Source organism: Melanostigma gelatinosum (genome assembly GCF_949748355.1).
Source record: "Melanostigma gelatinosum genome assembly, chromosome: 21".
Classification (NCBI taxonomy): domain Eukaryota; kingdom Metazoa; phylum Chordata; class Actinopteri; order Perciformes; family Zoarcidae; genus Melanostigma; species Melanostigma gelatinosum.
In genome coordinates, this window is record NC_136654.1 from 2,318,343 (window position 1) to 2,335,326 (window position 16,984).

At 45.1% G+C, this 16,984-nt stretch overlaps 1 protein-coding gene across 1 annotated transcript in view; it reads left to right on the top strand.

Annotated features, from left to right (window-relative positions):
• Positions 1–4,999: 4,999 nt before the first annotated feature.
• ca10a (carbonic anhydrase Xa) overlaps positions 5,000–16,984 on the top strand; it is a 133,196-nt gene continuing 121,211 nt past the window's right edge. The window contains exon 1 of the mRNA XM_079293838.1: positions 5,000–5,579. Coding sequence (XP_079149964.1) covers positions 5,519–5,579 — 61 coding nt within the window. The 5' untranslated portion in view covers positions 5,000–5,518. The remainder of the gene's footprint in view (positions 5,580–16,984) is intronic.

The following is a 16,984-nucleotide window of genomic DNA, read 5'->3' on the forward strand; positions in this document are numbered from 1 at the left end:
CAAGAGTTTAAAGGGATCAAAATATGAATCGCTTCGTTCAGAGCGAGAGTACACCTCATGATCATGTTGGAGTTGATCCTAACATCTGCCTGCCCCCTAGTATCTGGAATGAAGTCGACAAAAGGAATTAGGGAACTTCTCAAACTTTTAATTGCAAGTAGCATAGAGTGCAGAGAATGTGTGCCAGCAAATGTATCACAGCAATGTCTTACTTTTGGCCCTTTTAAACGTCAATATGTGTTTTCATTATGTTTCGCTGATGTCTTGTTGGTGTATTAAACGTTATAGTTCATACAAAGATTCAAGTTAATGGCCAAAATAACTGGAAGCCTCAAACTAACCGTATGTTAAGTCACACTAGTTTTGGACGTGTCAGTTCCCATCTCCTTACACAATTAGTGATTTGTCAAAACAAACTTGCGTATTCACAGGAAACGTACGGTTTCTACTCATTACATGCATACAGTGTCTTCATAAGAGGTTTACTTAGTTTTTTAGGTTTACTTGGCAACAAAAGTATTAGGTTTAGGTTCACATTGTGGTTTGTGTCGAAATAAGTAAGTCTGTAACATAAAATAAACATGCTTATTTGGAAACTTACGTATGCGGTGTTAGCTTTGTACGTATGTTACTAAACACAACTAAGGTAGTATAAGTCAAAGACTGAAATCATTGCTGTTTAGGGGGCAGCTCAATCAAGTTCACATATTTCATTTGCTGGAAAGATATTGAAGGAAAGTACCATAAACTATGGACTCGGCATCAGTGTGTCACATCCTCACCTGTAAAGGCAGAGCCTCCGCCATCGGGAAGTGCTTTTGAGCGGTAAGTCAAAATCTTCCTCCTCTCTTTCTGACTCACTGGACCCATTTCAATTTGCTCACAGGCCAAACCGATTTACAACGCCACCGCCTTGACCCTTCACACTTACCTCTCCCGGCTGGACCAGAGGAACACGTGTGAATGCAGTTCATTGACTGTAGATCAGCTCAGAGACCTGGGGCTCAACACCGCCCTCTGTGATCGGATCCTAAACCTCCTGACTGGGCAGACCCCAGGCAGTGCGGATAGACCCCCACCACAATCTCCAGCCTGACTCTCAACAACGGAGCCCCTCTGCCCTCTCCTGTACTCCCTATTCTCGCACGTCTGCGTGGTCACCCACAGCTCCGACGACATCATTAAGTTTGCTGACATCGCCTGATCACAGACGGCGTCGAGACCGCCTACAGAGATGAGGTCAGAACCCTTTTGTGCCAGGACAACAACCTCCAGCTCAACGGCAGCGAAAACTGATTGTGGACTAAAGGAAGAGACGGGTAGAAGGACACCACCCGAGTATGGTGGTGAGAGTCAGCAGCTTCAGGTTCCTCGGGGTCCACATCAACGAGGACCCCCACACAAACACCCTCGCAATGACGTCGGCTGTTCTTCCTCCACAGGTATGAGGCTCAACATGGACTCCATGATGCTCTGCAACTTCTACAGGTTCACCGTTGAAAGCATCCCGACGACCCACCAGGGACCCAACTAGTTTACTAAAGGAGGGATTTCTGAAGTTCTGAAAGTCTACCATTATGGCCAATTTAAAGTTTGATGGTAAGACATAATTGAGTTACATGAGCCTCAACTGTCTCCCATTCCTTTACGAGATGTGTCTTAACGTGATCCGCGGTCATGATCAGTCTATATCTGATAAAACATGTCATTCAATGAATGAGGAGTGGAGGGATGGGGGAATCAGATTAGAAAAGGGAACGTGGGACGAGCGATTTCCTTCCACACGCCAGCAACACAGATGCCACTGTCTGCTGAATAACAATCCTATCCGTAGTTCAAACGGAATACAGTATCCTTTACTTCCAGGAGGATGCAACCTTTGAAAGGCCCTCCTTTACGCGGGCCCACTCGGTGGGAAAGAGACACCAGATGAGACTTGACGGGTAAAAGCATTCGGGTCCAAAGGGATGGGAGATTCTGCAGGGACGTACCTCTCTGATGTGGGAAAGTGGCACTTGAAGAAAGCAGGCGGTGTATGGTATTGATTGCCCGTCATTCTCTGCCTCCTGCCCAGCCTTTGTTACTCGCAACATCACAGGGGCCACAAGCGGGAAGGGAGAAATGGAGGAAAATCAAAGCGTTACGTCCTTGAAACACCACAACACCTTGTGACAAAATTCTGGGTTTTCAGTAGCCTGTGCCAAAGAAAATAACAGGTGAAGGAATAGGATTTTTATTTCCTTACGCTGAATGGTTTTTTTCCACAGCTAGTGGCTGCTGAGTACAGTGAGCTTCACACTGGTAGTTTCCATTCAAATGAACAGCGAGATCCTACACTAAGCCCTGTTATCGACGAGAAGGGATCAATAGAGACCTCTATGTGCTTGCCAGAATATAGAAGTACATGTGTTTGACTAATATCTGTATTATCCAGTATACACAGTATCCAATGTTGTACAAGGCTGGTGCTATTCTGTGAATTTCATATTGTCAAAGAATCCCATGAAACGACCAAAGCCGTCTCTCACTACTGTACAACTTACTCAAGCCCATGTATTTACTGATGTACAACTTATGGGGGTACATTAGTGATGGTTAAAGGGTAGGTTCACATTTTTTCAAGTCAGTCTTAAAACATTAGCCACGTGTCCCTATAAACATTGAAACAATGTTATTCTTACTCCTCCTGTTCATAACGGCTGTTTATCGGAAGCTTGGTTTGGTCAAACATCACAAACTTTCACCTGTTTGTGTCCCTTCTGAAACCAACCTGACTTATTTTACATGACTTTTGTTACGTAATTTACCTAGCGCTGCTTACGTAGCACAAGGAACAAGTGCATTTATTTCATGTAAAAAACATACCTACCTGAGCCGAACCTGAGCCACTTTCCCGAAACCGAACCAAGTACTTTTGTGGTGTAAGCCTAACCAAGTAAACCTAAAAAGTAAGTAAAACTATGGTGGAAGTTTATTTTGAAGAGACCATATGATAGTAATGAGTGAAAACTGTTTCCTGTGAACCTGGATGCTTATTTTGTGAAGACACTGAATTCAACAAGGGAAACTTTGTTTCCTGTGAAAATGGAAGTTTATTTTGAAAAGACACTGTGGATATAACAGCGGAAATGCTACGTTACCTGTGAACATTCAAGTTTATTTTGAAAAGACACTGGATATAACAGGGGAAACTATGTTTTCCGTGAACATGAGAGTTTATTTTGAAAAGACACTGTCTGTAGTGGGGAACCTAGAACATCATAGTTTGAAGCTTAGAGACTGACCAATACGATTTTGGAATGTCGTGTTAATGACGGTATACATGTGAGAATGCAGTATGTTAGATGTCCCGAACGTGAGTGACACATTCCTTTTGTGTATAGTGTGAATATTTCAGTGAAAAAAAAATATCAATGAGACTTATTAGACTTACAATTAACTGTGAAGTGTTCATGTGTAGGAAGATACACACACACACATACACACACACACACACACACACACACACACACACACACACACACACACACACACACACACACAGCACCTCAACGCTTTTTGTATGAAAGGAGCAGATTGGTAAAGAGACTGCCAATCCTCTGGACATGATCTTGCTTGTTGATGCGCTCTCATCTCTCTCTTAGCGTGTTTTTGTGTCTTGTCGATATTTGCTCAAAACCTCCCTTGCAGCCAAAACCTGCTTTTTCTGCAGTCAACCCCACTGTGGTACCACACGGGTATTTTGCGTTCTTTCTCTCAAACGGTTTGCATTCAAAGAAATATTTCAACAGCTAAACACATGTTTATTTTCTCCTGCAGTGCGCAGGTCTCCCCCCCCCCCCTCCACCGCCCGCCAGTGTGCGCGCATCCGCTGCATTTGACCGCGCGCGCCGCTGCTCCTCGCGAATCCCTAATAGCGTGCACTGAGCCATATCCGCAGACCTGGATGGCGTCGCTGGGTGCCCTGTGCCAGACTGGAGCAGCCGCCAAGACCACTACTGCGAGCCGTTCGTGAGGACACAGAGCGTCTGTGACGCACCATTCCTCACGTTTGGAGTTGTATTAGTTCCCGGCTCATTACCATCGATTCCTCTGAGGACAGATTGTCTTTTTTTAATCTTTTTTATTGGCAAGTTGGATTTCTTTCATCGTCTTCCACTGTCTACTTTTAGTTATCAACGCAAAGTCCCGTTTCCAGGACGGTTCATTCTCTGGTGCGTCAAAAGCTGCACGGTTCCGACTTTCCTGCCCGATCTCTTCTCTTCTTCTCTTCTCTTTCTGTTGCCTCCGGTCTGCTGTAAGTGTGTTTTATTTCCCTGTCATTAAACACACTTCGAACATCCGGACTGATATCTGCGACGTTAACTTCGAAGAATCTGCACTCTAGTCATGTGCACGCGTGCGTTGCGTGTGTGTGCGCGCGTGTGCCCTGGGTGTGTGGTGGGATGGCAAGCGAAGCAAAGCTGGCATCAAGCTCAACACAGTTAGTCGGAACATGACCGGAAATCAGGTGGATGTGTGTACAAATTAAAAGCATGGATTAGGGAAACGGCCGTGACAAGAATTAAAAGGGGAACGTGTCAGTGCTCAGTGTGAGAACGAGGGTCATAATGGTGCCAGTGATTCAATGAGGAGCACAAATAATGGAAGTCTTGAATTTAACACACCGATTTGATTGGCTGTCATCACATTATTACCAGAATTTGAGTCTCTTTATGGAGTAAGTTTTATGTTTCCTGATGTTTTCTTTGCACCTTTTACGTCCACTGTTTGTTGTTATTTGTCATCATTGCTAGATGAGTTGGGTAACACAGTAATGAGGGAACAGTCGAAGGATACCGTCCCGAAGCCTTTATTCTGACAGTCCGCACAGGAAGTCTTGCTTTCATTCCGCGCTGCTCGACGCTCGTTTCCCTCGTCGGAGACGCAGGAAAAGTCTGGATCGGAGGATCGCCACCTGGCGATGCGAGTTTCTGAGTAGCGAGGCGTCTCCAGGTGTTAGTCCGATCCCACAGCTGCCCCACCTCATTAAACTATACTCTCCCTCTCTCCCCCTCTATCTCTCTCCACACAGAGCTCCACACTGACACGATCATGTGCGACCCTCCGCGCGGTGAGAACGGGATGCCCACTCTGTGAAACGGCGCCGGATGGCTGGGCGGACGTGTCGCGTTCTAAGGGCGCACTGGAATAATACAGTGAACTGACAGGAGGATCAGCGTCCCTTGCTCGGCTGTTTTGTCTTGGAGTTCATCCATTTTTTTTTCTTCACCCCCCTCTCCCCCACCCCATCACCACCACCACCTCTGGAATTGTTACATTTAGTGGTGCAACAGTTATTCCTCATCGGCTTTGATCACCTGCTATGCGTCTGGTGTGGAACATACCTGGTGGAAGGTGTACAGCGGGATTCAGCCTGAGACAGCAGGACATCCGCAACTGAAAGAAAAAGAGCCCCCTTTTCTTCTTTTCAATCTTTTCTGATCTGTGCGTAATGCACGTGGAATGAAGACAGAGGATGGATATAATTTGGGAAATATTGATCATTCTTCACGCCAATGTGATCGTCTGCATATCAGGTGAGTTATGGGCGTCATTGGTGTCCCCGCAGGGGGGCAGGTGCATCAGATACATCTTTTTCTTTTACTTTTCACTGGAATGTTGTGAGATGATTGAGAGAGAGGGTGGGTTTTTTTGGGGGGGGGGGGGGGGCGTTGATTTGGAGGAAATGCATGTCGGGGCGCGCTGTGGCAGGCGGAGAGACAAGAAGTGAACTGCGAAACGCACCCGTGCAAGGGCATGGGATGATCCTGTTATATTTAGTCTTTGGTTATAGATGTGTGTGTGTGCGTGTGCGTGCGTGTGTGTGTGTGTGTGTGTGTGTGTGGGTGTGCGCGTGAGACTCAAGAAAGTCGCCGTGTAGCCTCCAGGAATGGATGCGCAAGCGTTCTGACGCACGCGGGGGTGGGCTTTAAAAAAACAAAACAATTTGCAAACCACAGTGAACATTATGGATTATTTAGTTTGAATGTGAATGTGTGAATGTGTCCTCTCCGTCATTGAGAAGTCTCTGGGCTTACTTCAGTCAGTTATTATCAGATAGATACAGCCGCTGTGCGCACACGGTGAGCGATGCGGCGCAGTGTAGGTCATGCCGCGTGTGCGCCGTGCAGGCAAGATGCGTCAACAGCCAACGAGCGCTTATCAACGCGTTCGATGCGCATCAACGCATCAACGCGTTCCATCACTCCGCTGCGATCCATCGGATGCATGACTTTGCAACAGACGCGCTCCTGTTACGTGTGTTTAAACTACTATTCATAAAAAACAAACAGAGTATTGTTTTAACGGAAACGTGACGCAAAAATGTCACCTCTTGCCAATGGTAAATGCAAGAGTTTTTAAATTTAAAAAAAAATCAAGGCAGATGTTTTGTGGCTTTTCACGCGCCGACGCACGAAACAAATGTGACATTTTGGATACAAAAAGTTGCACATAAATGTTCGTCGTAAATGTGGAAATGAATACAATTATAACACCGAATAGAGACTTTCTCAAATGTGTGTGTTGTTTTTCTTTTGCATCCCATCTTGCAAGAGGTATAAATCTGCAAATTCACTCCAGTAAAAAGAACTGGTGCGTAATCCACTGTATTTACGCATTACACACGCCGGCCTGTCTGTGCCTATAGGGCCGCGGGTTTAGGTGAGTGTGCTTCATGTGACACCGCTGTGAGCCAGTGGCTTCGCCCCACCCGACAATGTGTTTTGTTCCGTAAGAATATGTATTAATAACCGCCCAGGAACAGGATAATGACACGATGAATCACGAGTATATTGGTGAGGAGTTATGATGCTGCGTTCAAGACGTCTGTTGAAAGGAGTTTCGAGACTGTATGTTCGTTCTACCACTGACTTCCGCTTCAGATGGGGCCTATAATAACCACGTGAGCTACCAAGTGGGAGTTCAACTGTTGAAATACTTTCGACCATAATTTACTCAGCTGCTTACATCTCAAACAGTCTTTATTGTTATCTAGGTTACCCATACAGTTCACTGACGACTCAAAACAACGGCATGGCTGTTACTACTACCTCTGGGAATGATTTGCATTACATTTACTCATAGCCTACGTTATGGGGCACGCTACTATCCCTCACACGGGTGATGGAGGGCTGGTTTTTCCGGCTTTTTCATAGCTCCTCTTTCCCACTCTGATCTATTTTTCTTGTTTCTGTCCTGGTTGTACAGGATTCTGTCTCCACCTCTGCATCCTTTCTCCTTGGCCTGAATATGATGTGCATAGCAGATTTAATGAGCTTCCAGGACCTGAATAAGTAAAAGAACGAGTGGAAACGCATAGCTCTGGAACTGAAGTGTGCTCCAGTGCTGTGGCAACATGAGAGCCCGCCTCATTTATCTGGGACTATTTCCTCTGTAATTTGTGGAGTGATCGGGTCGTTATTTCTGGACAGAAACGCCGCTGTAGAGTTTCTGAAATGTTATTTGATGCTTGCAGCACCACAAACCGAAATCCCCTCGATTTGTGTTGGGTCAGACGCCGTCACTAGAGGTCAGGTGGTCTGGGGGTTTCTCTGCACTATCGTTTCCTGTTACATTTTGACGGTTGGCCCTGACTGTAAATTACTCTAGCGGGGCGGCCTGACAGACCCGATGTTAACGTAGAATCAATCTCATCTAGAGTCCTCACTCCGGAGACTTTTCCTCCATTCTGATTCGTCAACATCTTTTATTTCCCTTATTTGGTCCAAAAATGAGCGGAGCAAAGATTGCTTGAGATGCCTTGTTTTCCCGCATTTGCTCATCAGCATCATTAACTCGGTGAGTGCTGGTGCTTTTGGTTACCGAAAACTCGCAAATGGGAAACAATGGGAAGCAATTATCTCGATGCTGCCATTTCATTGCGGATCGCTGATGATAAAACATGGTTTCCTGGTTATCTGACGAAGGCGCTTTGATGTTACACGGGCCTGCATGCAGAACGCTCTACATTAATCCATCATGTCTGTGTCGTCTGTGTCATATTCAGTCAGCTCTGTGGGTGTCAACACTGCCTTTTCTGTCACATGATCTTGTAACACAATCCAATAATTGCCATGATGGAGGAAGCCTCATTTCTAATGCATGAAATCATTTTTGTCACGTCTACATGGTACTCCACAGAGGCAGCAGATGATGAATATAAAACGGTGTGATGGGTTGTAAAGCAGGGCCGGCTTGACCCACTATGAGGCCCAGGGGCTAAATTAACCTGTTGGGCCCCTATTGGCCCCCTGATGTTTATGCTCTCAGTGCTTCAAACCAGGGCTGGGCAATACCACAACATTTGTTTGAGATCACGTGATACCTTGTCCAGGATCACAGATATTGCTGTGGATACAGATGCTTTTTTATTGTTGAAAATGGCAAATGTAAGCGGCTTGTACAGGGGATGGATATACATTCCTTGAATATGAGTCAAAGTGCAAAATAATGTTTTATACAATAAAGTACGACCCAACGTGTTCGCACTCCCAACTCGCCAAACACCGAGGCTTGGTCAGTGGCCCTACGCTTAAAACTACAACGCTCTAGGTTCCCCTCTAGCGTCAGTTGTAGACGCGGCAGGGATGGCGTTACAGTTTCCGCTTGTTACACTCGTAGTGTCCTTTCAAAATAAACTTCCCTTTTCACAGGAAATGTACAGTTCCCGCTCGTTACTTTGCAGACAGTCTCTCCAAATAAACCTTTAAACGTAGGTTTACTTAGTTGTTAGGTTTACTTGGTTAGGCTTAGGAAAAGATGGTGGTTTGGGGTTAAAATAATTCAGGTCCTGGTAGCGGTAACTGGCGTTAGTTAAGAGGTCAAGGTTGTCTTTTGTTTCACAAGGGACACGAACAGCGGTCTCCTGGGTGAAAGTCTTGTTTGTGTGACCCGTCCAACCAAAGGCTTAAACATCACTGGTATGATCCTAAATGAGCCAAAGCATTTAAGTGACTCAAATGATGTCTTGTTTGTCAAAGAGCTATGAGCAATAATCAGCGTCAGCTATTGGCTGTGATTCAGTATTAGTTGAAGTTTCTATGGTGTCTAAGTATAGTATTGACGGAGCTGTCTACCATTATGAAAGTGACCGGGCTGCCTTTAGGCTGGATCTGTGCTCTAATGACCAAATCAAAGATCAGAAATTCAGACCAACAAGATAAACACAAGAGTCTGGCTGTGGAGGAGGAGAAAAAAAAATAAGTATAGATTTTTTGGCAGACTCCAGTTGTGTCCAGATCTATAAAGACTTGTTGTGTGTGCTTTTACTCTGTATTTCTTTTCTGGCTAAAGGGCCAAAGCAGGAATATGTTTGTCGCCGTGCCGTGAGCACACATTCAGAGGCTTTTTACCTCTCCTTTTCATGGCATCTTTTTTTGCATTTTTTAAAATTTCGCAGTATTTGTGTGCTCACTCTGTTCAGAAAGCCAATCCTGAACAGGATTTCACACTCTGTGCCAGGTAAACAGCTCTGTCTGCCGTTCTCCCATCTGTTCAGACACACAGATGCCTTTTTTTTCCTTCACTCCTCGGCTTTGCCGTAACATGTCTTCAGCAAGAAATGCTTCCATCCCCACACTGTGAGAGTGGTAAAGAACGTGCTGATTCTCTTTTACTCTCCCTTGTTGTATTTAACTAACACAGTGCCCGTTCAGGGAAGCGCTCACTATCAACTGGTCGATTTGCTCGGTTGCTGCTTGCAGCGTTGCCGAGAACCGCCCGTAGCTTGTTGACTCCAGGGAAGTGGAGAGGAGTTGGATTGCAACCAGGCGGCCGCCTCGTGGTCGGAAAAGAAAGATATGCGGAATTGTCTGGAAATTGCATTCTCTCTACTGACCACCAGGGGGCGACTCCTCCGGTTGTATAGAAGTCTATGAGAAAATGGCTCTACTTCTCTCTTGATTTATTACCTCAGTAAACATGAGTTTATGGTCTCAGTCTCTAGTTTCAAGTCTTCTTCAATACGGCATGATGTTCATCTCGTAACTTATGGTCCATTTAGAGTCGAATAGACCATAAGACCATAAAGCATAAGGCGGGGCTACCTTGTGATTGACAGGTCGTTGCCGCTACCAGAGCGATATACGGTGTCTCTATGTCACTCCTATGCAGCCCTAATATGGTCACCTCCGTTCGCTGGTTGCAAAACATCAAGATGGCCAGAACGCTTAACTCGAGGCTTCATAGCGGCAGTCCACAAACGATGACTGCGTCCACTTCTTATACACAGTCTTTGGTTGCAACGTTAGCACCCAGCAACAAAACTGACGTATAACCAGCTTGTTTGACAGATTCAATCTATTTGGACAGCAGAGTCTTTGAAATAGGGAAACATCGATCCCACTTTCAGCCCGATAGTGAAACCTCGGCTTTGGCTATCGGCCAATACCGAGTGCTGATGTGACATCAGGTTTTTAATCTGTAAGCTGTATGGAAGCGTCTGGGATCTAAATCGTGCACCAGCAACTTTGTAAAATAAGATATAAAAAGTGTATAAACACAGAAATGAATTGAATAGATCACAGATGTAGTCACAGATTTCTGAAGCACGATATCTATCGGCACGATATCTGATACCCCCAGTTTAAAAACACCATTTTGAGACTGGACACTGAACAAAATATGTCTCGATGGGCATGTGTCTACTCGTCCATTCATGTCCCTCAGTGTCTGTCTCTGTCTTTTCAGCAGAAACCCTTCCGATTGGACACAGCAGCAACGAGATGCTTGATATTTCCACTAAACAAAGTGAAAAGATCATTCCCCGTTTCAATGTCCGATTCGTTTTTTCTTCTGGTAATATTGAAAAAGCAAAACCGTCGACTTGAGACTTGACTTAGTAGATCTGCAACAAGAAGTCAATGAGTCATTCGCCAGAAAATGAACTGGCAACTAACAACTGTTCTGTAAAGATATAATGTCAACGCATGGATCAATGTCTACCTCAGTCACCATGTTGAGTCAATAGATATGCTCTGAATTTCACAATTAGCACTTTTTAAGGCTTTTTTCTGACGTGGCTCCGAGAGGAAAGCTTACTCCATACATCCATGTGTTCAATGCTACTTTATCACGCAGCTCTGAAACAACAAAGCAGTTTTTTCTGCATCCTTTTCACTTTTCTGGTTCTTTTTTTTTTTTTGCTGAGCATAAACAGGAATTGATGCTTTGTTCACATAACTCGAAAATACACCCTGGCATGCAGGGAAGATTTTGCATAGTCAGCTGTAGTGCGACAGCAAAAGTGCTGTGCAAAAGGAGTGTCAGCTGGGCGTCTGTCATGTCTTCCTGTGCAAATTAGACGACCTGTGTAGGAGCTGGGTTGTTGAACTCTTCCGCTTTCCCCTTCTTCTTCTGGTGTCCGGCATTATTGTTGGATTCTTTTCTTTCCGGCGGTCCTCGAACACGTCATTGGCGACGAACGCTTCCGTACGAAAAAGTAACAAACGAAGCTTAACATTGTGATATTTATACAAACCCTTTGCTTTCACCACATCCTGTAAAAAACATCAAACTCTGCGCTTCTCAGCGCAACTTGGAAGCAATGGTTGATGTGCCTGAGACCAACAGTCACGTTACAAAAGTCCTGTGAAACTTCTACAGAAGTGCAGGCTGCTGATCAGAGCATTGAGGAGACCGGAGAGGCTGTAAGAAGAGGTTTAAAAAAACATGTTCATCGTTTAATGTATACAGCATGTAGAGAAAATAGATTCCATTGGTTTCCAATTTTTGTAAAATATATTATCAAAGAAATTCATGTTGCATTTATTTTCTTTTTTATGATTTATGGCATTGTAACTGTGTTATACTGCACAAAAGATATGTTGAGTTATCTCTGCTTCTAGCCATGACTGCTGTTTCCAAAGAGGACTCGTATTGCAGTGAAAATCAAGGCCACACAGAGTAAAACATGTCGGGGGCAGAAAAGAATCCCAAACTCCTCGGGGTCAGACGGTTAAACGAGTCCTCTCTGCCGAACCTCACATTGTGAGCAACTGTGACCACGTCAGATAATCACACGGCAGCCTCAGAGCGGGAAAAACAAATACAAACGTGCCCTCTGGGAAGCTTCGACATTTAACTGGGATGATGAAATCACAGGGTAGAGGCCTGCAGTGTATTCATGGCAATAACACGCGAGCAACCGCCGGCGTTACCGGGGAGACCTGCAGCACTCCCTCCTCTGCCCGGAGCCGGTGCGTCTCATGTTGCAAAAACAAAAACCTGTGGCACACGCCGCCCGCAGTGCGTCCTGCACAGATCTCCCTCTGCTTACTGTCTCGGTCAGTGTGTGTGTGTGTGTGTGTGTACACACCGTCGCCCGATTGCCAGGTCATTGTAAACGGTCCCTGCTTCTACAACAGCGGAGGCGAAGGAAGTTTTTTTTCACTGAATCTGAGTCCGGTCTGGAATTTGCTCATCAACTTCCACTCTTTTCAAATCTCCTCCCTGAGTCAGTTCAGCAATGTTCAGCCTACTGAAATGTTTGCGGCCATAAAATGATTTATAAAAAAAAAAAATACAACCATTTATTTCCTGTGTTCATGCAAATAACTATAACGGAGCAAAATTACAATATTTAGAGATTTCGGACGGTTTACACTGACTTTTAGGACAAATGCATCTTTCGTCACGGTTGTTAAATTCAGGATTCAAGATTGGATAATGTCAATAAGAAGTTCTCACAAGTATATAGTAGTATACGCGTGTGTGTGTGTGTGTGTGTGTGTGTGTGTGTGTGACCACCTTGTCCGCCCCCAAGCAGCTGTAGCTCATCACATCTGCTGCTCAGGAATCTGAAGTCCATCAGCCAGCCGAGTGAGACGACCTCCACGCCAGCTGTAATTTACCACAGGGAGAGATGGGATTGTGTGTGTGTGTGTGTGTTTGTGACGGATAAACACAGCCAGAAAGAGAGCAAAACGAATAAGAGGGAAATGTTTTTGAGCAAAAACATTTTGAGCATCTAAAAACAAATTTCGGGCGGAAACGTCTTTATTGATGTAAAGGAAAACACTAAATTTCGGTGACAATTCAAAAGGTCGCGAGCCTTCAGGTTGCTCCAGCCAGTCAAATGCTAGCGTGCTAGGTCGTCTTGGAGACCCAGCTTCCAGGGAGGGTTCATCAGAATTACCCAATATGACTTCACTCCAGAGAAAATGTGAGCAAGTTCGCTCAAAGATTGTTCGGGACAATTCTGTCCTCCGTCCATTAACAGAGTGTGTTCTAGTCGGAGACGGAGACCGGTTCAGTGTCCCTCAACCCTCTCCTGCACACTGTAACACGATGTGTAGCAACACCGCTCTGCTCATCCAACCAGCCTATTCGTGCAGCCGGAGTACGTCGAAGCCGATATTGGACCATGTGTTTGGGCTGAGGAGGACAAAACAATACAGTTATTGTTATATTCAACCTTTTTAACGTTTAACTGTTAGGTTTGCGGATGTGTAGAAAAACAAGGATGTAGTGGATCTAGGTTCACCTGCTGCTGCTGCTGCTGCTGCCACCTCGTCAGTGTTTGTTTCTGGAGCCAGCAGACTTGGGCAGATGAGATGATGTGAGCCCTCTCTTAGAGACCCGTCAGTCAAAGCAAACACAACCCTGAACGTACCACTTTTAGAGCCCTGTTATCTTCAAAATGATTCAATAATTCAGAACTGTCGCCACAACGCGCGGCGGGAGTGGAATCGGCAGCTCAAACCCAGCCTCGGGTGGGGAAAGAAAAAACCGACGTCCTCCCTGTTGCTCCCAGGTTGTTTGCAGCCAGCGCACAGATGGTAGCATATGAACGTGGCAAAACCATCAACGCCTTTGTACTGTGCTCATGAAAGCGAGCATATGCCAGCATGAGAAAGACATATACCGAGCACATCCTTCAAATGATGTTAGTTGTGGGGAGAAAATATTGTTTCTACATTCAGAACGGCCACTCAGAATATTGCTGCGGTGTCCCTGAATGGTCTAGGAATTGCGTGAATCTAAATATTGTTGCAGTAACTTCCAAGACGTCCATCTTATACATCCATCATCACTTTCTATGTTCTACATTCTCACCATTCATTCAAATTCATTATTGACACACACACTGTTGAGCTGCATCTCAAATTCATCTTCAATTTCCCAGCTTTCAGATGATGTCCACAACCATGCCCCCCCCCCCAAAAAAAGACAAAAACAGGTCTTTGTGGGTCTCTGTCAAGTTGCAGCTTCTCACCTTGTCACACCATTGTAAACTGGATAACTGTGAGACTGTTGCTGGGTGAAACTCCAAATTGAGTAAGAACCCCAATCCTTTTCGGGGCGTCATAAGTCAGTAAGCACAGCTGTTGACAGGGTCAAGTTCCATTTTTGAACACATGTCGCCGCTCTCAGTTTCATCTCTGTCTGTTCCAACCCGTCATCCCTTTCCTCTCCTTTCCCCTCTTTCCCCCCGTCTGAGCCTGTCCCTGTACCTGTCACCTGGTTCCGGGTCTGTCGCAGTGGTACATGCACTCAGAATAAGGTTTTGCTGGTCCTTTTTTTTTTTTCCAAATGGAAATGCCTACATATAGATATGTAGATAAGATGAGGAAGAAAAAGACAAACTGAATACGAGCTGTAACTGAAGCTGCTAGATGGAGGTGTTGGAGTATAAAGTGTAACATTTCCCTCAAACACTGTGTGGAGAAAAGTCTTCTTTTGGAAATGTTCGTGTTAAACATCAGCACTTCAAACCGTACTGAAGTATGGTACCCGAGGAACACCGGAGCCTTCCACCCCCGCTGACTGCACAACTAGAGACGACACTTACCTTCACGTCTCCACATTTCACAAGTTTCCACTGCAAATTAGCTCACTCTCAGACTGGTCTTGAATCCAGCGTCATTTTCTGTCGTACAAAGTTTTCATTCGCTCCCCCCCCCCACACTCCCCCCCCCCCCACTCCCCCCCCCCACCATTTTAATTAGGGTTCGCTGACAAAAACCGCTGACAGTAGAGACAGCCACATAAGTCTATGTAACACTGTGACAGGCAGACAGAAACACAAAGTATGCATTTGACTCGAGTCCAGTGACGGTCTTGAAATGTGTTGTTTAGAAAGACGATAACAGCAGCGTGTCCTCTGCTGAGCCCGGCCCGTCTGTGAGCCGCCATATTTAGAGTCCAGACGTGAAGCGAGTGGCGACCGGCAGACCTTCACCGTGCTGTTGCTGCTGATCAATAAACCCAGGTTTAAACATGGTGTTTAAGTTTAGAATGGAGATGATTGATTTGTTTTCTCATTGACTCTCTCTTACTACACTGTTGTTCTGTGGGCAATTCAATAGCCTCGCATTTAAGCTATTGATCAGATCGCTCTACACGACCTGCAGGGCACGAGCGCACACAACAACGCCTTCTCACTCGCAGCTAATCAATCACCGACGCTTGTTTAGTCTGATACCGACGCAAACCCATCCACGTCACTGTTAGACGCTCACAGCAACTTGCGTAGTATAGCGAGCGAGACAGTCGCCTGTTGGGTCTAACAAACACAGGACTTTCACCCAGGAGACCGCTGTTCATGTCCAGTGTGAAACCATGTCAATATTGACTTATTTAAACATAATTTTGCTACGTAACTTACAAACTTAACTCAAGCGGCGCACTTAAGTTGCAATTCAACTTATTTAATGAAACAAATATATTACACATTTTAACCCAAACCACTATATTTTCTTAAGCCTAACCATGGAGTTTTGTTTTGTAAAACTAAAAAAAGAAGTAAACTTACATTGGAAGATTATTTTGAAAGTACACTGCATGCATGTTATGCCGTGTTCACACCAAACGCGGCGCGATTCGTATGAATCGCGCCGGAGAGGGGGCGGGGCTTATCGACCTGGAAGCCGTTCAACTGTCCGCCATTAACCATGGAAAAAATAACCTATTTCTGCTTAGTACGTGTTGTGGAAGTCACAGATATCCCGGGAAAATAAACGCCGTCATGTCTGGTTCATAATATTGTTCAGAGGAGCTCCGTGGATTGTATCGAGCTGTATTCACTGTCTAGCAAGCCACCGGTCGCTGTTTACTACAGCTGTAGGAACACTAAATAAACTGATTTGGCTGTGATTAACGGCAATAAACCGACAAAAAGGGACTCCGAAATAACTACGTAATGATGCCGATTTGTAGGTTACTGGTCTTCTCAATGGAGCTCTGATGGATCGGTGCTAGGCTATGCTAACATCGTAGCAGCTCCACCAGCACTCAATAACGTCACGTAGACGTAAATACGGCAGCGTCTGTTCATTGTTTGTACCGTATGGTTTACACACACACACACACATGCATACACATAGTTTGGTCCGGTCTCTGTTGATATGAGGTATCGTAGAGCTCTGGGTGAACACAGACGGGATTTATTTCCTGATTCAACAACGGCAGGAAGTCAGTGATCACAGGGGGAGCAACTCAACGCTGATAGGCTATCGCGCCACAGCGTCACGCGAATATTTCGCCGAAGTTGAAAAATTTCAACTCGCGCATGTTGGATGTAGCGATTCCAGTTTTTGTAAAATATATTGTCAAAGAAATTCAACTTACCTTCTTTTCTTTTCTGTGATTTATGGCATTGTAACTGTGTTATTCTGCACAAAAGACATTTTTGAGTCCTTTCTACTCCGAGTCATGATCGTGCTGTTTCCATAGAGGTGCAGGACTTTTATACTGCAGTGGAAATCAATGCCACAGAGAGAAAGATGTGAGAAAAAAAGCCCTGAAACTGCTTTGGTTTCAGGAGGTTACAGTCTGCATGGCAATTGAATGAAAACACGATTTAGTTGTTTGTTTTTTTACTGAGCAAAATTTCCACACAAAATCTAAAAAGCGAAGGAAACTAAAGACTGCTCAGGAACAGTTGTGTCTGAACTGACTGCATGCAGCTGAATGCTCGGAGCATTCTAGTCGTTGATTGTTT